The 26,590-nt window shown below is 37.0% G+C and overlaps 1 protein-coding gene across 2 annotated transcripts in view; it reads right to left on the minus strand.

Moving 5' to 3' along the window:
• PPP3CA (protein phosphatase 3 catalytic subunit alpha) overlaps positions 1 to 26,590 on the minus strand; it is a 303,136-nt gene that overhangs the window by 43,538 nt on the left and 233,008 nt on the right. For both annotated transcript variants that reach the window (XM_036852128.1, XM_036852129.1), the window contains exons 4-8: positions 25,107 to 25,218; positions 23,904 to 24,049; positions 20,930 to 21,069; positions 11,327 to 11,404; positions 8,834 to 8,928 (exon numbers count right to left, since the gene is read on the minus strand). In XM_036852128.1, the coding sequence (XP_036708023.1) occupies positions 8,834 to 8,928; positions 11,327 to 11,404; positions 20,930 to 21,069; positions 23,904 to 24,049; positions 25,107 to 25,218 (571 nt within the window). The remainder of the gene's footprint in view (positions 1 to 8,833; positions 8,929 to 11,326; positions 11,405 to 20,929; positions 21,070 to 23,903; positions 24,050 to 25,106; positions 25,219 to 26,590) is intronic.

The following is a 26,590-nucleotide window of genomic DNA, read 5'->3' on the forward strand; positions in this document are numbered from 1 at the left end:
GGCATCAAGCCTTAAGCTGTAGCTTGCAATGGTTCTAGGTTGCTATCTCCAAGATATCCTTGGCACTGAGTTAATATTAAGCCTATATACTTGATATCTACTTTTTTTCGTGGAAGTAATGTCACTGAGTGTCTTGCAGGTCTAGAACCTCTAGATAACAAATAGCAAGTAATAATCCACTGATTCAAGTCTTTAACATTTTATATGTGTTATGTGTGTATATATATATACACACATACATATATACACACACACACACACACACAAATATATATTTCTTGTTTTTCCTCCTGTTAAATGCCTTATTGACAATTAGATTTCTAGAGAAGTTGGTTTCAGTCGAGGGTAAGAATCTTCTAACCATCTGTCAGAAAATGGAATGTAACACAAGATGTAAGCCTTAAAGGTCCCGTCCAAAGGGTGGCAGAAGAGCACTGACAAGGCATCTGGATGGAGGACTCAGGTTGCTAGAGGTCCTGTCTTCATCCCCAAGGAAGGGTTCACAGAACACTGCCATCTGATTTTACAGGCAGAGCTTTGTGAAAATCGAGGATTATCGCACCCACTGCCATAGAGTACTTACTTTGTTGAAGCTCCACAATTACTTAACTGCTGAAATTTACAATCGTGTAGCGGTGATGGTTAAGAAATCAAGGCCATTTGTTAGAGTAAAGATACATAGATTATACGTAGCTTAATTCAATTAAAATATATAGGGAAAGTAATCCCTAAATATTCAATCTCCACACGTTTTCTATTTTCTATTTCACCTTCTGTCTCATTAATTAAATGTTGAAATGTAAGCAAGGTGATTACTGGACTAAAACGAATCTATTTAGAAAGCGGCCTCCAGCAATGACACTTTCACAGCAGAGCTGAATAAACAAAAGCAAAAGCGTAAGCGCTTTGGGGGTATCTTTTCAAGGGAGACATTTATTTCAGACTAGTACAAAAGATCCTCTCATCTTTTAATAATGTATGTATTTGGATGTATAACACTCATGTAATTTAAAAGTGATAACAAATGACTCTTCATTTCAAAAGCTTTTCCTTTCTTATTGAAAAATAGTCACCTAAACACAATGAACCCCTGAGTTGAATAGGAGATCAGTGCAAACGCTGCCCTGAAAGCTTTCACATAACAAAGCTGATGCACAAGAGCACAGAAGGAGGTTAACCCGTGGGCCCTGGAGTCAGACTGCTGAGTTTCTATCTCAGTGCCATTCCCTGACCAGCTTGCTTGAACCTTGGGGAAAGTATGTAACTCCTCTTGTGTCCCGGTTTTTCATCAATGAAATCAAGATTATCATGTAGTTCATAGTGTGCTTGAAAGATTAAATGCATTTATTCATGGAATGGAAATGTAGAGCACTGTCTGGCAATGGTAAATGCTCAATAAATATTAGTTACTATTATTGTTATAGGTATAGGAAATCACAACCACACCTGAATTCCACATATTGAAGAATCCTGCTTATAAAAGGCAGCGTAAAGGGGACATTCTACTGAAACCTCTCTGCAGTTAATTTTATCCATTTATCTCAGAGAGGTGATTTCTCTGAAAACCAATCAAAACCTTCTAACTTCAAGTTCTCTTTACCTTTAAAAGTCTACCTAAATTTCTTTTTTACCATCTCATACTGATAATAAAAGGAGTTAATACTAAGAGTTTTGTTCATGGTTTCTGCTTTACTCCTTCATAGATTCTTATATTCCATACTACTTCTTGGTAGATTGTCCTAGGTTTAATAACCATTATTAAGAAATTATCTTCCTGGTGTGTGTAATTCTACCAATACTCATTGGGCTAAAAAATAAAAATGTTCATCAAATAAATAAAGAAATGACTAGTTTTTGGTGGGGGTGTGTATCTTACTTATTGTTTGCTTTTGCTTTATCATTTGTTAGCAAATATCAAATAACAAAATGCTACCATGAATATATATTTACATTTTCTTTCTTTCTTTTTTTTTTTTTTTTTTTGACTTAAACAACAAACATGTATTTCTCACAGTTCTGGAGGCTGGAAGTCCAGATCAGAGTGCCAGCAGGGTCAGGTTCTTGGTGAGGGCACTCTGGCTGGTCTTGTCCTCACATGGCCTTCCTTGGTGCATGCAGACAGAGATCCTCTGTTTCCTCCTATCTTTATAATTAATCCCATCACAATGCCCCAGCCATGACCTAATCTAACGGTAATTATTTCCCAAAGGTAGCACCTCGAAATACATCACATTGGGGGTTAGAGTCTCAACATAATGAATTTGGGGGGAGGGGGAACACAAACATTCAGTCCATAGATGGTATTTTTATAGTTTATCTAAATGTAAATACAATCTGAAGTGAAAGACTAAGTATCTACATTTTCTATATTGAAATAAGTGAACTGGCCAAACAGTTGCTCAAGACCAATTAAGAAGACCTTTAGATTTGAGATGATAGCGGAATAAAGTACGGGTTGGGAAAACTGTTGCCATTGGACAAAGTCTCTAGATTAATTTTATCCAATTTGTAAGGCAACTAGTGATCACATTTATGGCTATGGCTGCAAATACCCCAAAAATGCTTTAAAAAGGGATATGTCAATGATAAAGGTGATGCCCACGCTGAAGACAGGCCTCAGACTCTACAGAAATGGCCCCTTGTTATAAAACGTGGGTGTCTTCGCAGGGGAGTAAACTTTTAAACATGCTGTAGAGAAAGAGGCAGAGGTGCTACTCAGGGTTGCCTGGGCACTGATGCTTCTCCCTTCCAGAGACTCCCCCTGCCCATTTCCCTCCTCCACCCAGGACAAAGATGGAATCTAGCTGGTTCTATTTGGCTCCTCAGCCAGGCAGGTTCCAGTTGTCTCTAAGTTTGTGGAAGTTATTCCTGAATGGTGAAACAAGCTCCCAGTGTGAAAGGACTGCGGTGCAGCAGGGAATGAGATTGTAAGGCCTGGCAACACCATGCTGTGTCAATGGTGTGTCACTGAGCGCTGAGAGCTCCTGCTGGAAGGTGGGGCTTCAAGGCCAGTTGGCTTCAGATATGCTGCATTTGCTCCTGGAGTTCACATCATGACTGCCAATCAGATTCTTACCTGGGCTCACTATATTAACAATTCAATCCTCCCTTACGATGGTATTTTCCTGCCAAGTCAGACATTAGCTTTAAATTTATAAATGGTATCTTCCTGAAGCCCCTGTCTACTTTTTGATTGGGAAATATTTGAGGATGTTGAAATTGCAAGTTTTGGTAAGACTAAAATGCTTTTTATAAGTAAATCTATCAAGTTGTCTAGTTTAAAAGTCCAAAACATCATAATATGTTTTTTTCTATCAAAAGGCGTAGACTTTTGCAAAAAAAAAAATCTCAAAATTCTTGTAAACAATGCTTTTCCTGCCCATCCTTGAAACCTGATTTTCAACTTCTCTTCCTTAACCTACTTTAACATTGAATTGATTTCTTTCCTGGTTGTCATTTTAATCTTTGGTCTTGATCACTGTATTAGTTTGGTTGTCATTTAGATTTTACTCTCAACTCCAAAATACATTTATTTAATAAATTTTACTTAATTACTTAATTTTACTGTCAGTAGATTTTCTTAGAACTGAGTTATATACCCCTGGTACACATATTTATATTTCTCTACATCTGTAGCATCCATCCATCCATCTAGCCTCTCACCTATCCACATGACAACTCATCTGAACTATGGAGAACCGGCACCACGTGGAAATCTACTACAATTTACTTTAGATTTTTTTGAAGCACGGTTATAATCATTAGAGAGTTAAAGGACTTAACTGTTTACATCAAGGTTTAAAACACTTTTTAAAAGAGGTTTATTATAGTTTTCGGCCAAACCGAATTGTTTAAAGCAGAGATCACATCTGTCATTGTGTTCTTCAGCACTGAGAGATTTCACTCTAAGATTGCTTACATGTCACTTTCTCAGTTAAGCTTTTTTTGTTGCCACCAGCTTATTTCCACTCTCCTTTCATACCGCTCTTTTCTTTGTAGGATTTTGCAAATATATTTAAATAATTACTGGTGAAATTCTTTAACGCCTATCACACTACTAGATTATAAACCCCACTAGAAAAAAGACCACGTCTGTCTTGTTTATTTTATATCCTTAGCACCTCACATGGTACTTGGTATACAGTAAGTTCTCAATAAAGGTTTGTTACGTTGGTGAGTGGATGAGGTCGAAGTCACTTTCACAGATGGAAAATTATATTGAAGAAGCAGCAGCAGCAGCAGCAACCGTGTCATTACTGCATTTTTCTTCTGTTTGGTGTATCTGGATAATTGTGAAGTCGCTTTTCCCTTAGGCTACAGCTTCACAGGAGAAAAACAATTCAAAGGTGCTAAGTACTCTGCAAATGTTTAACTCCAACTGGGAAATCAACACTGGTTACAGCAGTAATTTAAAGACAGATAAAGCTCTGAGGGTCAACACCGATAGGATACTTTTGGGCACTGTCTTGCTATTAATTCCCAGAAAGAAAATGCTTTGATCAATGCACGTATTGGCTGCCTACCATGTAAAAGGCATGCTACTTGGCTTTACAATGTGTATCAAAAAGCCCCTGATTCAAACTAATTATAATCTGATTGGGAAGTTATAGGAATGCACGGAAAAGCTAACTAGAAACAAAAGTAAATGCTAAGTACAAGAGCAAATGATTGGTATTACAGGCGTTAAGAGAAGAACTACCAACAGACAGACTGGAGGGGGTGTAGCCCATTTAGATGGGCAGAGAAGAGCAAGACAAGTATTCTAGATATAGATGAAAAGAAGTGGGTGGGCAAAGATGTGGCGAAAAGGAAAGCCACAAGTTGTTCAGGGCAATGAGCAGAACAATTTGACTAAAGTAAAGGGTTCACGCAGAGAGAAGCAGAGAGATAGGTCACGAAGGTAGACTGACCCATAAAGTAAAAATTATAACTATGAAGCTGAAGAGGAAGAGCATTCTGCCAGCTTCTGGGAAGCCCCACACTGACACATGGCATAATTAGAGCAACATAAAATATTCAATGATGATAATATCTTAATAGCACACAACATTTTGTTTCAAAGTCACTGCATCTATTATTCACACAAAAAATGTTTTTTTCTTATTTTATAGAGAGGTCACTGTATGCCAATAATTTTAGATGAGTTAGTTGTTTCACGGGCAGAGCTGGGATTCAGAGCTACATCTTTGGCCCTGGCATCCTGCAGGAGTAAGCAGGATTTGTCGGAGTGAGGAAACCGAAGCAGGAAGAGGGGCAAGTTGTTCGCCTGTGTTAATGCAGACTGGAAAGGATAAGAACTGAATGGATTAACATCGGGGATGGGGATTGACATAGGGGATGGGACATGTACAGTCCTCACTGCGTTCTGAAAGCTGCTTTTAATTGCAGGCAAGTATGAACTACTAATCCGAACGACTGGACATTTAAACATGAAGCTGATCATATGACTATTACCGGTTTTAAGATGGCAGACTAGACTCACAGACATAGAAAACAAACTTATGGTTACTAAAGGGGGAAGGGGGGAGGGATAAATTAGGAGTTTGGGATTAACAGATACACACTGCTATATATATAATAGATAACCAACAAGGACCTACTGTATAGCACAGGGAACTCTAATATTTTACAATAATTTATAATAATAATTTTATATTTTATAATAACCTATAAGGGAAAAGAATCTGAAAAAGAATACATATGTATATGTATAACTGAATCACTTTGCTGTACACCTGAAACTAACACAACACTGTAAATCAAATATATTTCAATTAAAAAAAAAGATGGCAGAATAAACCTATTTTTTTTCTTATTCTTTCATTTTGCCAGAGAGCTATTACTGCTTCCTTAATTCGCAGGAATTTTAAAAATCAAATCATACTCTAACTACTAGGTTATAATCCCAGAGGCCTTGATGGTCATCTGTTTCTAAGAATCAAATGGTTAACTCAGAGATTCTTCATGGCTGTTTCTTTCCACTGATTGTGTTTTGAAGGTGCTTGCAACCCAGTTTTATTGCACTGGCTTTTAAAATTCTCGTTAACATTTATTTTATTCTAATACAGTAATCCTCCCTTCAGCAGTGAACCCCCAGTCCCACATACTGTACACAGTGCTAGCATAATAGCTTGAAAGTGCTTCAGAGATCTTACACAAAAGTCTTTTGAAATTGTGCTCAAACTGAAGAATATATCTTTCTTCTTCCTATCAGTTTATCTTCTTCTCTCAGGAGAATTTTTTTCTTTTATGAAAAGGTTCCCAAAATGAAATGCTTCTATCCCCTCCCCGAGAGATTGTGATCTGCCCTAAAGGCAAGAGTGAAAGAAGCACAGAACCTCAAAGATAGCAATGCACTGATGTCTATTGCTTTTTAAGTTCCTGCCTTGTTAAATCAGAACCACAGACAAAGAAGCAATGCACATCTTATTCGAGAAATCTCTATTGGTCTCAAGCAAAACTGCATTGCCTAGCATTGTGATGCATGGAAAAAGGCTAGATCTGTTTTCACGGAGTAAAATCTCAATTTTCTCTTTCTCTTTCTCTCCGTTTTTTTTTTTTTTTCCTGTTTTGAGGGTTTTTTTAAAATTTTTAAAAAAGTTGTAAGTATAGTACATGCTACTTAGTAATCAGTCTCTGTCAAGAAAATTATTCATTTGGGCACTGCCTTCACTAGGTGTAATGGAAAAAAAGTTTAATTCCATAAAACAACAAAAACATAAGTGTTCATATTTTATATACTTTTGATAAATAACAGGATCACGGTGGGACATGCAAAACAACCTACTGAGTTCTTGCATTTCTTGTAGGTACCACAGGGGAATTTTTGGGACAAGATGGAGAAGCCTTATCCAACCAAAGGGAACTACTTCTTATTGATTTTACACAAGAGGCTTCAAGATTGAGATTTTGTTTGGAGAGGAAAAAAAAAAAAAGTCTTTGCTGCTTAAAAATAAAAAAAGTTGCAAAAACACTGGCCTTAACTTTATTTTTTCCTCTTTCTAATCAAACGTTAACCATTCTTCCATGTCCAGATCATATTTTATCTGAAATAAGGCCTTCTCTGACCATTCTAGAAAAATCACCCCTTGTCGAATGTACTTAGTGTTTGACTCTCTTGGTTTTACTTAATGACACTGTCTTACATTTTCATGAAATCATCCAGATGTCTTGCTTTGTCAACTAGTTGATAAGCACTTGATATGCAGAGACCATGTTTTACTTGATTTTGCGTGCTTCTTGCCACAGAGAACCAAGGGCAGGTTCTTTTCTTGGAACTAGGCAACAAGGAAAGGGGGACAACTATCCCTCACACGCTGCCATCCATGGTTGTGGCAGAAACTCTTTGTGCCTACTGATAACCACGCCCCAAGGCCACAGAGGAGGGTCCCCCAGAGTCAAAATGGCAACAAAACAGACTGTGCAGCTAGAGCAAACTCCAGCCAGCAGGGGTCACTCTCTGAGCCATGGAGACAGGGGCTGGACAGTCATATACTGTATCTGTAGGACAGCGCAGATTCCTCTGGGGAGAGGCAGAGATTGGGAAGTATGACATGTGGTTTGCCCTTTGGAGCAGGATCCCTGACAGATCCAGAAGGTACGGGCCCCAGTGTCCAGGCCTCAGCAGGAGGTGGGAAAGCGCGAAGCAGGAGATCAGGGTACAGGCAAAGGGAGAGACCCACTTCCCAAGGGGAAAGTGGAATGCAGGCGGGAAACGAAGGTAACAAGCTATTCATAAGGACTGAGGACACCACGCAGGTGCCTGGGAAGGCATCCCGGACACCAGCCTAGGACAGGAAGCCGCCTCTCACAACCCACATAGGCATGGGAATGGCTCCCAATTCCAGGAGTTTTCAGACTGGCTCAGAGATAAGGCTGCCTTTTCCTGCCTCTCCTGGCCTATATTTGACCTCACATGTATTATTGGATTGGTTTCTCTCTTTCTGTTTCATTTCTTTTAATCTCAGAAAGCCACACTCAGAAACACTGCGTATATACTATCCACACCAATGCCAATGAGGGCTAATGACTGCTTCACACTTCCTCATTCATTCTGCCACACCTCTAACACCTCACATCACTTCCTTTCATAAAGAGATTACCTTTATGAAAGAAAGCAATGTGGCCCCCGCTCCTCCTCTCTTCCCTAGTCAGCAAATAATGCCCTCTCCTTTCCTGGTCTCTTTTGGGCCACAGGTACAGCGTTGCAGAAAGGAAGTACAGGATGCTGGACCAGATGATGTCGGTCTCATGCCAGTTCATCACTACCTAACTGAGTGACCTTGGGCAAGGCAATTACCATAGAGACTCACTCTGGGGGGCAAATGATATTTACTTTCAAGTTTAATTCAATTTTTAAAAAATAAATGAATACATACCTATCACAAGGTCTGACTCATGGTAGGTGCTCAACAGATGAAATCTGAATTTGAATTTCAAGCTATAGCTTCTTTTTGCTTATTTTTCACAATCCTTTACATGTGCAGTCACACTATTCTTATTTAAATCCCTATCTTTCTTAAGAAGCATGATTTTGGATTACTTTCAATTATTCTTTCTTTTAAAGCCTGTACCTATCATAACAGTAGCTGTCAACCCTACTTTACATTAGAATCTCCTAGAGAACAATTAAAAAATAGCAGTGCCTGGGTTCCCACCTCTGACCAACTGAATCTGGAACTTTGAAGATAATCACAAAATCTGCATCAAACAATAAATGAAAAGGTAAGGAGAAAAAGAATGACTAAAAATGCTTAATTAAAAGCAACCCAAAAGAGAACTTAGTTATTACACATACTATACAAAACTCCAAGAGGGATTTGAAAACACTCACCTTTGTTATTGTATACATCTAAGTAATTTGGTGCTGAAAAAATTGTAATGAGAGAAGGGAAGCCTGTTGTTTGGCTTTTCCTGTACATGCGGTACCTAAAAACAATAAATACAAGTCAAAACAAGGCTAAGTATGGAAAAAAGATGATATCAAAACAGACATTTAGAAATAGAAAATTAAAGTTAAGTTTTACTATTCAAAGAGAATTCAATTATGGAGGCACTAAAAATTTTCTCTCTGCAGTCTGTTATACACAGACATCAATTCATTTTGGGGGTGACAATGAAAACACACAGTCATATGTACAATTTCAAAATAGGCCTTTTCTAAGTTTAGCAGACCTGGGGGAGAGTGGAATTCAGTGAAAAATCAGAATTCATTTCCACGTTCAATAGAGAGGACAAAGGCTACTTTTTGTACACAGATACCTGTACCTACCATGTTTTTCAGAAGTTTGCCAATATTTTTAACATAAATAGATTAAATAAGCAGAGCAATATACAAAACTTTAGCACTAATAACCAGGCTGATTATTCTATTTGTAACAATATTCTGTTATGGTTATATAAATCCATTTTGCCTAGACCAAGTGATTTGCTTTTCATAGAATGTCTGGTTAAATCTATGGGTTTTACGAGCTGAAATCGTTTCTATTTTAGAATTTTATTTATTACCAATCTCTTCTGGTGTCTATAGGTCAAAGATTATTGTCTCAGCAGGGAAATATTTAGTCAATCAGTAATGAAACCTCTGCAAGATCTTTGGAAATAAATTAACAATCCAGTTACTTTTCTTCCACTGAGACAAAAATAGGACTCTAGTCCTCAAATCAAAAAATACAGATTTGGTTCTTTTCCATCAAGGTGAAAACATATCTCACGACTTCTATGTGACAGATTTCAGGAATATTAGTTTAGAAAAATTCCTAAAGTGCAAAACAAAATTTTATCATTCCTTGGTTATTCTGCGTCAGTTATTTCTGGCAGACTAATCATGCCTAATTTAGCAGGGCTCTAAACAGGCCTCAAATAGTACCTTTAGATAGATTAAATAACCACCTTAAAATTTATAATTTTACAAATATTTTGATACTACTTTTCCCAAGAGAAAATACCCCCTTAAAAATCTTTTGAAATATCCTAGAAGTATTTATTCTGCTTATGGAACTGAGCTTTGTTGGGGGAATAAATCAGAATGTAAAAGATAGTGACTCTCTTAATCCTAGAACCTTGACTTTATAAACTGTGGCTGATTATGCCTACTTGACAACAAATAAAAACAAAGAATCTGGATGACATAATCTCAACTTTACCCGATGAATCAATCAACTGCTCGTTTTAAACAAATATACTTGTCGATTTTAATCGACACACTTAACCTGTTTTCAAATAAGCAGATGGATTTCAGGTCTATCATGGGATTAAGATAAATCTGCTTAACATGTTCAGTTGGGACAGTCAGCCAAAAAGCAATGGTGACACCACTGCCCTGAAAAGTGAAAAAAATTATTTGAGGACCTGATTGGCTGGGTATATCAATGGGTTACTGCGAACATCAGCCACAAGAGCACTGAGCACACAATATTGGATCAGTTCATACTTGCTGATTGATTGCTTGAAAAAAGCTAATTTTGAAAACAGGATCTGCCTCGATTCAGAATCATCACAGGTATGGGCTTACTTCAGAATGCAGGCATCTGAATTCCCAATTTCAGTACACAGATTATAAAAATAAATGTTCCTCCTTTTCAGAAAACTTAGAATATGAAGGAATGAGCTTAAGCGTTTGAAGGCAAAACAATGCCTTTCAGTGGAGCTTACTGGGAAGGGTATTGGACTTCAAATCCTAGAATTAATTATGCTTACTTCTCCCTATGCCTCTCTCCCAAATGTAGATTTAATGCACCATCAAAGTGCATATCTGATATTTTTTAGATTTCTAAATCCTTAGAATCAGTTTACATTTTTAAAATTTACCAGATATTACAAAATCATGTTATGCATTTGTTAGTTAGAAGGTAGGATTTTCCCCATCATTTGAATGTCTCTTGTTTTTGCCCTTTAAAACTTGGGATCAGGAATGATATTCTTTAAACAAGAGTACCACATGCAATATCTGTTCAATACGTATGTGTAATTCTCATCCACGTTGCCAACCAAGACTGAAAAGTAGCTGGTAATTTACTCACTTATGGGACAACGGTAAGAGCAGGAATTGAAAGAAATAAAAGGAGGTGGCCTCACAGTGCTTAAGACAGCCAGGTGGAAATTCTACCTCTTCAAGCTAAAAAGGAAAGGACTTTAAAGGGGACGTTACAGCACATCTGCAAGCACTTATTCCCCAAGACCCTGCCATATCTGTGTCATCAGAAGGCAATTTTTAGGTCTAATTCCTTCAGGGAGAGAGCTTGGCAAAGGGAACCTCCACTGCCACGCATATGAGGGACTGACAAAGGGCAATTCATGGTTTTCATAAACCCACAAAACTGCTCACCCTGCGTCTTGGGCTTCATGGGCTCGGAGTATAGATAACAAGTTATTGTGCTGTAAGAATTCACATACAGCCGGGTAACTGCCAGAGACAAAAAGAAAAGAGAAAAGCATCTGTTATGAAATCATCAAGAGTAGCACATTTATCTATAACATCCAGATTTATGTGATTGGATCAAGTATAATCAAACATACATCATTCATGAAACAAGCCTCTTGGTTCTAAGGACAGGTTTTCCCCTGTGGCAGCAAAAGTACCTATAGCTATACTTTTTTTTTTGAAGTATAGTTGACTTACAATGTTGTGTTAATTTATGCTGTCCATCAAAGTGATTCAGTTATACATATATATGCACACGATTTTTAATTTTTTTCCATTATGGTTTATCACAGGATATTGAATATAGTTTCCTGTGCTATACAGTAAGACCTTGTTGTTTATCCATTCCATTATAATAGTTTGCATCTGCCTATAGCTGTACTTTTATTTATTTAGGCCGCACTGCGTGGCTTGAGGGATCCAGTTCCCTGACCAGGGTTCGAACTCAGGCCCTCTGCAGTGGAAGCGCTGAGTCCTAACCACTGGACCACCAGGGAATTCCCTATAGTTGTACCTTTAAAGGGCTGGAGGTGTGTGAATTGGAAAAAGAATGCTGCCATTATATAACGACACTAGAAAAGTATCCAACTCATAGAGAAAATCAATATTATTAAGTCTACATCTAAACACAAAGTGAACAGAAGCATAAATATAACATGAGAGTGGAATTTAAAGTATAAATCCCAATTTTCTCAAATACAGCACTATTTGTATTTGGGTGCCTGCTTGAGAGCTTGACAGAAAGGACTGAGCTAGGGAGTGGGAGAGAGTAAGTCTTCTGAGAAGTCAAATTGTCAACTTCTTTATGGGTACATCGACTGATTATATCATTCAAAATCTAAACAGAATTATGAAATTCACAAGATTTAAAAATGTGTACTTTAAATGTGACCAACAGAATTTTATCTTAAGACATTCCTTCCTGTGACTTAATAAAAATATCAAATATACAATCAATATGATTTTGTCTGTTAAGAAAGTCTCAAAACCAAAGATGAAAACTTCATTAAAAATGAAATTCAAATTACAAACTAAACTTGAAAGACCTTTTGCAATCACTTTATCTCTGTTCCAAGAATTTTTCATGAGAAAATTGTATATCATAAAAATGAATAAATTTTAGATAGTTCAAATCAAGAGACAGCAAACCAATGCTTGTTTAAATATAAACAAGCTACAGATATTCACTAGAACCTAAACTACATATACCATAGGAAACAATTCACAATTATAAAAATAGCTCTTTGGGGAAATAATAATATATGTCACTCAAATAATTTTTAAAAAAAGAGAAGATGAAAATCATTTCTATGCTACAGATTTTGTAAGAATTCTCTGACTAAGAGGAAAAAAATACCATTAAGATGGCATACCACTGTAGAGATACTGATTATAAAAAGGATTCAGTTCTTTGGCAAAAGTGGGATCTGAAATCAAAAATAGTCTTTGTGCATGTGCAACATGTGCACACATATTTGTGTGCATGTGTGTGAGTGTGCACATGTGTCTTCTAGAATATTCTAGCAATTTGCTAGGGAGAGAGAAAGAGGAGACATCCATGCCGCCTTCCCTTCCTAGTGTTCCCAGGTCATCCCAATAAATAAACCACCTAACTGAGGAACATTAGCATGATCTACAAATTGGAGGAGATGGCCCACCCAGAGCGTCTACATGGAAACGTGTCCACATGGTACCTAGATCAAGAGTTGGCCAACATGTGCCGTCAAAGACTTCTGTTCTACTTTGGGAAAAGGTGAGTATATCACCTTTCCAGATCAGTGTGTCAACAAAAGAGACCTTAATTTCAGAGACACTGGTTGGTCTTCAAAAATAGAACATTTGCTTGGTACATATTAGCTACAAGATGCCCAGCCAAAGGGTGATGGAGTAGCAGAGGCACTCAATAAATGTTCCTTCTCTATCTCTTTAAGCAGTGTACTTACATTTCTTGTGCCCTCAAAATGCTTCTTTACAAAGACACTACTGCCTTGTTTTACCACTGTAAGACAGAGGTTGTTTGTCTATTTTTGTCACTTCTTCCCTTGTGCAAATGGCTTGGTTGCTCTTTTTTATCTATTTTTTTCCTTTTAGAAGAAGTTACCTAGTCTTATGAAAGCATAATTTTAATATATTTTCTTCATGCTAAATTTGACACCCTTATGTGTTTAAGCTGTTTTCCCCCATGGAAATATACATCTTATTTTTAATGAAAATCTGAAGAAGATAAAATTAACCTAGCTAGGTTAATTTGCTAGGTTAATAGCTTTAAGTGAGGAACACTTGCATTATTACTTGGAGCGAATTCATTTTGAAGAAGATTTTTAGAAATGTAAAAGCATGCATACTCAAATACTCGAACTTTCTAAGAATTACAAACATTTTTCTGAATAATAATTTCTTGAACAATATTAGGAAAAAACGCTCTACAACATTTTTATGCTTTTTAATGGAAATGATGATAAACTACAAAGTGTTCAGCTGAAAAGCATTAAAAAAGATACATGTAGAATGGTAGGAAAAGCAGAGTTCAGAACACCTTAACACCATAGAGAGAGTTGGAAAATCACTAATTCACCAATAATTTATCAAAGACTAATTGGTGATTTTCTTTCCATTTGTTATGAGACACAGGGAGGGGTGGTATGATAAGTGCAAGGCATGGCTTCTGTCCTGAAGATATAATCTAGGTACCAAGGTAAAACATATTTTTTTTAATTAAAAAAACTACATTAAAGATAAAATAGTAAAGTTTTGTAGAGAAATTATAAAGCAAAAAAGAAAGCATGTGGGTCTGAGGAAATCTTTTTGAAAAATATCTATCTTGTAGTAGTTTTTTTTTTCTTTTCTCTTTTCATTAATAAGGTGACACTTATTAATAAGGTGACACTTTTCATTAATAAGGTGACACTTCTGAGCCCACCAAGAAGAAAGAGCCTTTCCTCCTCCGGGCTGATCAGCTCAAGCCGGGGCCATGGCCTTCTGAGAAGAGGGCGGGCTGGATCTCAGCCCCACTCATCCCCCTCCACAGGGGTACCCTTGTCAGGCACAATCTAACTGTATGAGTGATTCTGCTGGAACAGTTTTTTTTAACCCTATGTCCTGAACATATCTTGTAAGGACACTTGCTTCAAGGATTGGTGAAGGCCAGTGATGCTTTCAGCTTTGTGATATTCATTTACCAGCATGCGTTGCTGTATTTGGGAAAGAAGCTATTGTAGTCTTTGAAAATGTTGGGTTTTTTCCTATTGGAATATGATTATTCCTTACGCACTAGAAAATGCATCTTCTCTGAGTAGAAAGGGAGGTGGAAATTTCCATGCAATAGTAAAGATCCTTAGATTTGGGTTCTTATTCCACTTCCTTGAGCCTGAATTACCCCGTTTGCAAAAATGCAGACAGTATTATTTATTTCATAGAATTGAGATGAAGATTAAATGAAGTAGCAATATATGTAGATATCCTAGCCCAGTGCCTGGCCCACGGCAGTAGATAGACATTCAGCCACTCCTATTTGTCTCCTCACCACCGCAGTGTGGAGGTAAGAATGCACCACAGGACGGTGAGTCAGCAACCCCAGGTTCCAGCAGCAGCTGTTCCATTTATTAGTTGTGACTTGTGTTAGACCTTAGAGGCAATAACTTATGGGGATTAGCAGACAGGCAAGGGGTTAGAATTCCACCGAAGGAAGGAGAGGAACAGGGAGGAGACTGAGCCTGAACAAAGGTAAAGAAAGCAGAAAAGACAAAAATGTGAGAAATGATAGAAAAACTGGCTGGGCATTAGAGCAAATAGCTATTATTAGACTCATTCTATTGCTTCTCTTATTATTTTTGTTTCTTGCTATATTAAACTCTATTCTAGACCTTGAAGTAAATCTTGTAGATTTCAGATGCTTTAACCATGATAATAGCCAGCAGGCATTATTAAAATGCCTTTTTATGTTTCTATGCCTTTGCATATACTTTCCCTGAGTTTGTCTGTTCCTCTGCAAAGGCCCACTCTTCTGCAAAGCCTTAGCTAAATTATCACTTGTGAACCCTTCCCTTCAAACCTACCTCACCCTGAGGTGCATAAAATTGCTACATCCACCATGTTCCCATAACATACGAATCTAATACATCACTTGTCACACTGTAGTGTAATTTATGTTTATACATCTGCTCTCCAGTAATAGTGAATGCCTTAAGAGACAGACATTGTTTTATTTGCCTTCATATTCTAAATGCTCAGCAGCAATTTGTCAGCTTACTGAAGCTCACACACAACTGTTGGAGGAGCCTCAACAGGGGCAGTTACGCAGGTGCGAGATGCAAAGGGTTTCTCCCTCATTGGTTTCAGCAAAGCAGAGGCAGGCAGCCTGCAATCCCTTGCCAATGGACCAAGAGAAAGCCTCCACCCGCCTCCTTGGTGCCTCACCCACTCTCAGCCTGGTAGTATGCAGGACTCGCACCCCTGCCCAGCTCCTCCTCTGCTTCTTGGGGCCTAGCAATGGGTTCTTAGCCCTGGGGTGTCCTGGCACTGCCCGGATGCTGTCAGGCCTATCTTTTCCTAGGACTTTCTGTGTTTTTTTCCTTTGCCCCAGGTTCTCCAAACTAATTTCATTTTGCCCACTAGGGATCAAGTCTGGAAGGGCTCCAACTCTTCCTGCCAGAACTTCACCAGAGCTTAAGTCCTCACTTGCTCCTGGCTGCCAGCTGCCTCAAGAGCAGTGAGCAATTTTTCTTTTTAAGGCAAACTTTTTACTGAAGTATAACATCTTTACAGAAAATTGCACAAATCAGACGATTACAAGTAGACACCCTTGTAACTAGCACTAAGATCAAGACAAAGAACATTGCCTGAACTCTTCATATCTCCTTCGAGTCACCATCATCTCCTCACTAAGGGTGACCACCATCCTGGCTTTTAACCTTACAGACTTGGTTTCTCTAATGCTGTACTCTTATTTCAATGAAATCACCCAGTATGCACTCTTTAGTATCTGGTTTCTTCCACTCATCATTATACTTGTGACATTCATCCATGTTGTTCTGTGCAGTTTTTCTCATTCTCACTTGCTGTATATAGCTGCATAAATATACTACAGTTTATTATTCATTCTACTAAATAGACATTTGGGTTGTTTCCATTTCTTGGCTATTATGAATACTGCTGCTATGAACAATCTTGTATATGTCTTTTGGCACACATGTGTACACATTTCTAGTGGATATAAAAATAGGAGTAGAATAGCTTAGTTATATGAAGGTTCAGCTTTAGTGTATACCAAAGCAGCTACCTGTAATTTGGGATTGGGGGTAAAGTGAGACCATTTGGGTAGTCATCTTTCTAGAATTCCCAGAGTTTTTATCTTCCTCATATTTTTCACCACTTCCTTGACTTTAAGAGCCTCCCCCACTGATTCTGGTTGGATATGTTCTACTCATCCTTTAACACTCAGGTCTAATAACATTTCCACCATGAGTAGTCCCTTAAACCCCATTCATCCTTGTGTGTGTGTGTGAGAGATGACCTCCACATTTATCACAGAACTACTCACCTTGCAATTTATCAGTTTCTATTTATTGGTCTCTGACACTAGACTGTCATTCCCTCAAAGGCGGGGACTTTGAGTACCTATAAAACCTCACAGAAGGCATATATAGTAGGTGCTCAGCTAATATTTGTTAAATAATTGAATGAATGAATGAATTCTCAAAAGGTTACCCATGAATGGAGCAGTGTGAATTGAGGGGAGGGGATAGGAAGGTGCTGTGAAATCAGGTGTGATTTCGACAGGCTAAAAATGAAGGTCTTGAACTCAGAGTGGGAGGGAGGGAAGGCAGGATGGTCTAGATGCTGGTTTTATTTTAAAGAAAGGGTCAATAAGACATGATGACTGGTTGGTGGTGATTTCAGCACAAGAAGAAAAAGCAAAGGTGTTTGCTAGTCTGTGTGACTGGGAAAATGAACTGTTAATAGAAACAGAAAAACCAGGAGAAATCTCCAGTGGGAATTAAGCAAGTGAGAAGGTAAATAATAAACCTTTTCAGGCAAGGTGAGTTCAGGATAAGGTGACAACGGAACATTTAAGATAAAAATTCCAGCAGAAAACTAGGCATAGAGAATTCGAGCTCAGGAGAGATACAGAGACAAAGGGACCAGACATAGATCTGGTAATCTAACCACAGAGTTCAAAGTTTACAGTGAAGCTAAGGGAACAGATGAGGTTCTTGGGAACAGTGTGAAGAAAAAATGTCAAGAGCAGGAGGAAGACAAAGAAAGAGGCAGGAGAAGAGTCAGGGATCTGCCTGATAAGTCAGAGGAGAATCAGGATATGCGGAAAAGGAGGAGCCAGAGCATTTCAAGGTGGAAGGGGTGGACGAGAGTGTCAACTGTAGAAGAGAAGTTGGGCAGCTTGTGAACAGAAGAAAGGCTGCTGATCTGTGATTAAGAGACCAGTAGTGATTTGAGTGAGCTGCCATTTGTAGCTTCAAAAACACGTTTTAAGTGACCGTCAAGATATTCTTCAAATCTCAGCATATAGAGGAACTTTAAAATGGCTGGTTTAGGGCTTCCCTGGTGGCGCAGTGGTTGAGAATCTGCCTGCCAGGGCAGGGGACACAGGTTCGAGCCCTGGTCTGGGAGGATCCCACATGCCGCGGAGCAACTGGGCCCGTGAGCCACAACTACTGAGCCTGCGCGTCTGGAGCCTGTGCTCCGCAACAAGAGAGGCCGCGATAGTGAGAGGCCCGCGCACCGCGATGAAGAGTGGCCCCCACTTGCCGCAACTAGAGAAAGCCCTCGCACCGAAACGAAGACCCAACACAGCCAAAAATAAATAAATAAATACATAAATTTATTAAAACAAAAAAAAAAAGGCTGGTTTAACTCACTTCTTCTGAAGCAAGCTATACCTAGAACACAAAGCTTACAGGATGCGTCCAAGGTAAACAGCCTAAAGCACCAAATCTGGCCGACAGTTTCATCTGGTCTCCGTGAAAGTGAAATTTTACCTCTGATTTGTCACGATCCTCACGAACCTTTATACTCTAATGCGTGGCTGCTTCAAGCATCTTAGTTACTTGAACATTATAGGCAGTGAGTATGCAAACTCTGGTCTAAGGTTCTAAAGATGATGGTAGCACTGGGGCAAAAGCAGAGTTCTTATAGATTCCTTCCTCTCTGTTACATGGACTGTCTTCTATAACCCATGAGCAGCATTGGCAAGTTCTTACAGATGCATCTGTCTGTATAACTTCATTTTATTTAAATCATGGGCCAGATAATACATTAGATCACGGATAGGGCGGCAGAGCAAATTAAATATACAAACTCAGACACACGTGAAATAAAACTGGGAGTTGTGGATCAAACTAATTGCCAATAACTCAAACAGGTAATTGTCACCAAGTTCTTCTACCAATTTTATTGTTCCTTTGTGCCCCTCTAGATCAGCTTTATAAACCAGGACCACAGAGGATGCCTTGACACCTTCAAGATGGCACTGAAGACAAAAGAATCAAAAAGCTCTAGGAGAATGTGTGAGTCATTTTTCTCTTCAGATAAAACAATCCACACTGCTCTGCCATTTCTCAGAGTACATAGGCTGTAGATTTTGACAGTCAGCATTTCTCATGGCTAGCGATCATTATCTCATAAGAACCTCTAATGAGAGGAGTTAAATAATAATTTTGTTGAGAACAAAAGTGTGAAAAAACACGCATAACCCTCCCATTATCTAGTTGATGGACTTTATGTCTGATGTAAACACATCTGTGTCTATAGTCACAAAACAAAAAAATACCATAACTTTATATAAGTTCAGTACAGGACTTTATTTAGAATATATGTGAACAGCTGACTCAGAAAACTAAACTAATAGAGGAATGTTATACTACGAATTAAAAAAAGATTAATGCAATATGGCTTAATATCGAAATCAAGAGGTTTATATTTTGTTTGATATTGTATTATTGAAGCACAACTCAGTGGTATCAAATAAGTAATTTAAACATTCCTGGTATAATTAGGGATTTAACACCAGATTTGAAAAATTGAACACTTGGCTTTGATATATTTCAACAATACAACTTTTCACTAAAAGTTGGAATGTCTTTAATAAAAGACTACTCTCCAATTAACTAATTACTGAAAAGAAACCTTAGGCTTTTCAGAAATACTATACCATGACTCTTTATTTTAGCCAAAATTTCCAAAACATAGAAATGAATTGTAAACTTTCTGATAAATAAGCTTGGAACAAACCTCTTTCTTAATATTTAAAACAAAAACCATTCTTTGAATGATGCTTTACAGTGTACAAGACTTTCTGTTCACAAGCTTCAATTTCTCAATCACATCAAGAGATAAATAAAAGGAAACTTTTTCCCCCCATAAGGGAAACAGTGTATGGAAAAAAATTTTCCACCAAAATGTTCCAGAATAAACTCTGATCAATGTTATGCAGCAGGATGATATCTGCTTACTCTAGAGATGAAAGATATGTGGTTGGATGCATTTTACAGAGTTCTTCCAGCCTGGTCATTAGCTTGGCTGCCAGGGCAGGAATTGAGTGTAAACTTCAGTGAACATCAGGTATGATTTTTCAGTTTTTTTTAAAAGAAGACTATGTATTCTAGAACTTAAATTCTCAACTTCTCCATAATCTCTTTTGCACTTTCATTCTGGCCATTTTCCCATCAAACTATATGTCTGATAAGGGAACCTAGTGCAACTGGGGGTAATGAAATGCAGTAGGCTAAAATTGAGGTAACTAAGATGTCAGGAAAATCGTGAGGATATGCAAAAACCCAACTGCGTTGTTGATTTCTTCCTGAAGTGCTCTGAAATGTAATGGGGGTGGCAATGTTTCCAAATCTCCATACATTTGCAAATATAAACATTACTATAAAAATTCTGTCAACATGGCTTGTCAAAGTGCTAAGAATAAATTTACTACGGTACCTATATACTGGGTTGCTGCTAATTTTAATTTATTCAGGAAGTCCAATGAACTTAAGAAAATTTAAGAATAACTTGAAAATAATTTAATCAATTTGAAATTGTTTTTCTGATTTAAGTTATGAAAACTGGTAAAAAGAATTTTAAGTAATGACATAATTGAATGAAGAAAAAAGAAAATCAAGGCTGGCACTGGATTTTTTCCCTACAGTTCCTGAAACAGAATGACTCTTCTACTAAACCCTACTACCTTCTTCAGCTGCTTTGCCATGCTGAAGCCACTTGACGCTTTTATGTCTTTTCTATTCTTCACAGATATTATATCTATATGTCTATATAGATACATTCATTTATTTCTCTATCTACTTATTTATTTATATTTTTATTCTCCAAGGGCTAAGAACCCATTTGAACCAGGCTATCAAAGTGAACCTTTCATTTGTACTTGCTTCCTAGAAATGTTATACGCACATAATAACTAAATCAAATACATGGACTGATCAGTAACAACAGTTAACGAATGTCACGTGCTCCAAGAGGTGAGCTGGAGCTCTCCGTCCTCACCTGTAGAAGTATGAACACCCCCTGACTGTGTTGTGAGTGAAATGTTCCTGAGTCTTCTCATTTCCAAAATCCTCCAGGGGGTCTGACCACAGGATATCACACATAGGTCCATAAGCGGGTGGTTCTTTGAATCGGTCTAACTAAAAAAAATAGAAGACAGAGAACAAAATACTCATCTTTGGAAAGTTGGAATTCAGAAATAGAAGAAACCAGCATTTTGCAGTACCCACGTTTGCTCCCCAGCCACCTCTCTCCTGATCTGTGCTCCTTCCTCCCCACTCTTCTACTCTTCGCCTTTCTCGAACTTTCCTTCCTTCTTCCTCCTGACACTCATTTATTATCTGCCTTCAGCTCACCCTTTGCTTCCCTCTTGCCTCTTTAATTCCCACTCTTTACTCTGTTTCTCCTCTCTCCTGGTTTCCTCTCCGTCTTTCTCTCCTTTTTATTTTATCCAGCCTAGTGTTTTAGTTATTACCAATTGAGGTGACTCTAACTGTATTTCATTTCTTGAGGAGAAGCTTTTATTTTATTTTATCTTTGGGGAAATTTCTGTTACTGCCTTCATTAAACTGTGATTTAGAAATCAGGATGGGGAACAACTTACGGTGTTTATATTCAACACTATAATTTTGAGAACAGACGGCTTTCATTTTAAGAGTAGCTACTTGCTATATGACATTTTGGATATTCACTCATTAGCGGATATCTAAGTTTCTAATTAAAGTCCAAGATGATTGGAGTCATTTTACTGGGTACAAATCAATCTTAATAATAAGCAGTAAAATGAGCTCCAATTTAGCTGGTCATTCTTCAGCTCACAGTTCTAAGCTTTAGAGTTTTACCTTAAGTCCTCATATGAAATCCATTTTCCAATTTTCCAGCTATAAATGTTTAGCAAAGTCATATTTCAATTTAAAATGGTACATTTAGAAGCTATGAGCAATATAATAACTGGAAATGACACTTCACCAACAATTTTATAACATTGTCACCTTCTTATAGTTTATCCTGATTTGACTGCAATTAAAGGATCTTGGGTGAAGTTAGCAGATATTATGGAGTCTCTTGAAAAAAAGCATAAAACAGCTATGAAAACCCATTAAGAACCAATATTCTTCATTTTCAATACTTTAATATTTTTAAAAAACCCATAGGGACAGGTGAATATATAAGGCGGACAGCCTATCAAATTCTCTCTTTTTCTGAGACATAAAAGGCGATGTAAATAATGGTTTTGCTACATACCATTTTTTACTAATATCTAAAAATGAACGAAGCAATATTTCACTTTTTCAACACCCAATGAAAAACTTCAATAAGATAAGACCCTCTATATTTCAACCATTATACTATACATAAAATATTCATTGCAAACTTAGACTTAAGGTATTTAAATAATTTATGCTTTTGGAACAATTCATACAAGAAAAATAATGCTTGTCCATAAAAATACAGAATTTCTTTCTGAGAAGCAAGAACTGATTATTTGGGATAGAACAGTAGAGGAGGGGAGACTTCCTGATTAATGTGAATTCCCAGCTAGAGCTTTGGTAAGGCAACCAGAATATAGAATTTATTCTGGAAAAGTTATAAAATGCATTCTGAAATTAATACCATCTACTGTGAAAATAAACAACTCTGAAGTTAATTAAAGTAAGTGTGGTGGAAACTCTGACATATGGCAAACACAAACATAAAAATCACTTTATGGCTCAGTCCAAAGTGTAATGACAAATACGAAAATTGAACATAATATCTGAAACATGCCAGAAACAAAGTCCTAGGGATAGCAGAGCATATTTTGAAAATCTACAAAATTTATGATAAGAAGTTTAGTTACTGATTTCAGGAGTCCATCAGACTGTAGAAGAATAAAGTGGTTACATTCATGCAGAAAGTGAACCACTCTATAGTTGAACTCCATGACTACACTTCAGTGTCCTGTCTCTATAGAACTTGAAATATAGAGCAAATATCAATCCTCTGTGTGCCACAGAACACCAGAAGCAGATGTGTAATGGTGTCTTATAATAAAGGACACAAATACACAGAGCAGGAAACAAAGGTTTATTTAATGTATTTTTGTTTAATTTTAAAAATTAAAAACCATGAATTTCCTTTCTAACAGGAAAGTAAATACAATATTATTATTACATTTGAAGACTTGGACCTTAATGATAGAGTATTCAGATAGAATTTGAATGTTTTACTTACCTAAATATAGTTTTTCTTTAAAAACCAATGAAATTTTCAAAGAATATTGAGCATAATCAAAGAAATAAAAGACTGTTTCTTCCACTACATAAAACTATCCTACACTACATTTTCTCGTGAAAGAGATATTCCCACATTCAATCTAACTCATCTTTTTGCTGGCCAAAACAGCAGTAAGATCTAATGTTAAATTAAGTAGAAAAATACCTCTTTAAAAAAATTAACTGTTTTTCACCTTGCCACTCAGTACAATCAATAGAATAGCATCATAGCCTTTGTTAGGTTGTTACTTTAAACTTTTAAGGCGTGAAAATAGTTAGATTTTTAAAAAAATGCTAATATGGACACATTTCATAGGTCAAGTTGTGATATTTTTCCAAGAGGAAAGCAACATCTTTTAACTGTAATATACCATGAATATACAATGCGTTGTTTGAAACAAGCCAAGGGGAAATGAAAAGGCATATATATATATATATATATATATATATATATATATATATATATTTTAGTGATCAAATATTTAGTATTTCTAATGACACGTCACATGGTAAAATGAACCTTGAGGTTTTATAGATGAAAACTCTTCCAAGTATAAATATATGTTTCTTTCTAGATAAGAAAACAAAAGAGATTCATGACCACTTTAAATCATTTTAATTCAGAAGTATCAAGTTAGTGATAAAGGCAGGGAAATTAATGCCTTGCATTTATTACTGAAGGACACCAAATGGTAGACTTGGAAAATAACAGAACTTACTTTTCTGATATCATCTAAGGTGCTGATCTCTGGAGACAAACCGCCGTGTACACATAGGAACTGCTGGTTCATCAGGGCAGCCAGGGGCAGGCAGTCAAAGGCATCCATGCAGGCATCATATACGCGTTCTGAATACTTTATTTTACCTTTAATATATGATTAAAAACCAACTACTTACTCTTATGATTTCATAGGTAGGATTTGGTTCATAAAAATAGGGTTTTTAAAAAAAAACGTTTTCTTGCCGGAATCATATTAGCATATAAGTACACATACAAAGTTCCAAATGTGATTAAAAAAGACTTTTTAAAGTTATATATTAATCTTTATATCTACTATTTTTAATTTTGGTTGTTCTTCCATGTTTGACAGTTTTTAGTAACTTTTTGTGTAACAGAGGTGAGAACTTTTGTATACATACATCCCTGCTAGTTATCTGCAGATGTGTATTAAAAAAAAAAACAAAAAAAACCACAGCAACTAGGAGACCAACAGAAGAGGACACAAAACTGGCTGATTCTCCTGAATGTTCTTGTAGAAAAGCAGATTGCAAGAAAGTTTCCAAAGTTGTTTCTAAATCACTGCACATTACTTTTCCTTTATTGACTTCTATCTAATGTTTTGAGAGAAGTCTCTATGCTCCATTGAAATAGGACTAAATGACAAAGAGAAATTTAAACTTCCAAGGACAATGAGGAAAATTAAGAGAGGAGGAAAATGAAATTTATAGGAAGTACTCCTCACTCTTAGTATTTATTTCTAAAGGAAGAAGTCATCTTTAATTTTGTAAAATCCACTCAAGGCTGGTACATCTCCTGGGTCCAGAAATAGAGGCTCAATGTTGAATCTGCCCTCCATTTGTTTTTATTGAGTGATCTGAGGTTAAAGAGTAGGATTATCCTGAACAGCAGTATTCTGGCTATTTTAAAAAATAATTTCATCACTTGTTGCTTAGGCTAAATCGCATCAAATATTAATTCGAATTTTTATATCACTTTATAAAAAAAGTATAATTTAAAAAGAAATTCTGAATTCTCTTAACTGACCATGCTCAGAAAGTAATATGGAATGACATAATATAGTATCATTTTTTGAATTTTTGACTTTTAAGCAAGGGATCATATTGTAATACGCTCTTTGTATGGATTTAAATCATTATTTAGCACATACGATGTTAAATGAAGAAGCCTGAAGTATACTTACATTCTTGTTTAAATGTGAAATACTCTGTTAGATGTCTACATTCATGATTTCCACGAAGTAAAAACAGTGTTTTGGGGTAAAGAATTTTCAAAGCCCACAAATACAGCACACACTGAGAAAGAAAAAAAGAATAATATAAAAATAAATATTTTCCATTATACTTACACATACCTTGGCTGACATATCAGGAAGACACGAACCAAATGCACTACTGTGACCAAAAGTCCCCAAAAGGCTAGGTCTTTTTTATGGAAGATATTGCAAATCAAACAGAGAACATTACTTTGGTACAGAGCCAAGGTTCATCTATACTAAAGTATAAACATTGCACTGGAGATCTAGACACCACACGAAAACAATGGACTGCATAGAGTTTATTGGGGAAAGCCCAAATGAAAATATACTAAAAATGAAAATATACTTGTGTCAAAGTATGAGAAGAAATGTGATGGACAATTAATAAATAAAATAAAGTCACTTCTCTTTATAAAGGTAATTATTTTGTAAAAATCAGGTAAAAGAAATGGGAGAATTAGAAAGGAAAGGCACCACAAAATTTGGAAGCAAACATTGACAAGCTCAGGCTGACTTGGATTGTATCTATTTTCTTTTTTATTTATTTATTTATTTTATTTATTTTATTTTTGGCTGCTTTGGGTCTTCATTGCTGCGCGTGGGCTTTCTCTAGTTGCGGCGAGCGGGGGCTACTCTTCGTTGTGGTGCACGTGCTTCTCACTGCCGTGGTTTCTCTTGTTGCGGAGCACGGGCTCTAAGCTCGCGGGCTCAGTAGTTGTGACACACGGGCTTAGTTGCTCCGCGGCATGTGGGGTCTTCCCGGACCATGGCTCGAACCCGTATCCCCTGCACTGGCAGGCGGATTCTTAACCACTGTGCCACCAGGGAAGTCCCTGTATCTATTTTCCATTATGCTCTCTCCTTCACTACTCTTCTCTCCCATTATCTTGTCTCTTATTTCAGTGCCTTTGGTGTTTAAAGCCTTGAGCTTTTTGTTTTATACATAATTGTAAATAAACTGAAGGCCAGGGAATCTCACTACGCATGCTGCTGATAGCTAGGGGAAACATTTCATATACCTTAAAACTCTCAAATTAATTACTCGGGTATTACAGTTTGCATAAAAATGAGGGCCAAGTATAAATTCACCAGGCTGGGAATCAACCGACACTGACACAGTCTTCCTGGAGTGTGAATTAAGATAACTGGGATACTCAAGTATTAACATCAATTTCATTATCCTCAAATAGCATTCATTAAAAATCCACAGGGAAGAGGAGAGCACACTGAAAACAAGTATGCTTTTTTATCCTCATGAACTTTATTCTGAAAGTGAAGCTAAGACGTTAGAGAACCAGAAAAATATTGAGACAAGAGTCTGATTCTGGTTACTGAAATCTAAAACCCAAACTGAAACAATATTTACGTTTTAATAATGAGTTTTCCAACATATAGTAGGTACGCCGGAT

The sequence above is a fragment of the Balaenoptera musculus genome, chromosome 5 (genome assembly GCF_009873245.2).
Source record: "Balaenoptera musculus isolate JJ_BM4_2016_0621 chromosome 5, mBalMus1.pri.v3, whole genome shotgun sequence".
NCBI lineage: Eukaryota > Metazoa > Chordata > Mammalia > Artiodactyla > Balaenopteridae > Balaenoptera > Balaenoptera musculus.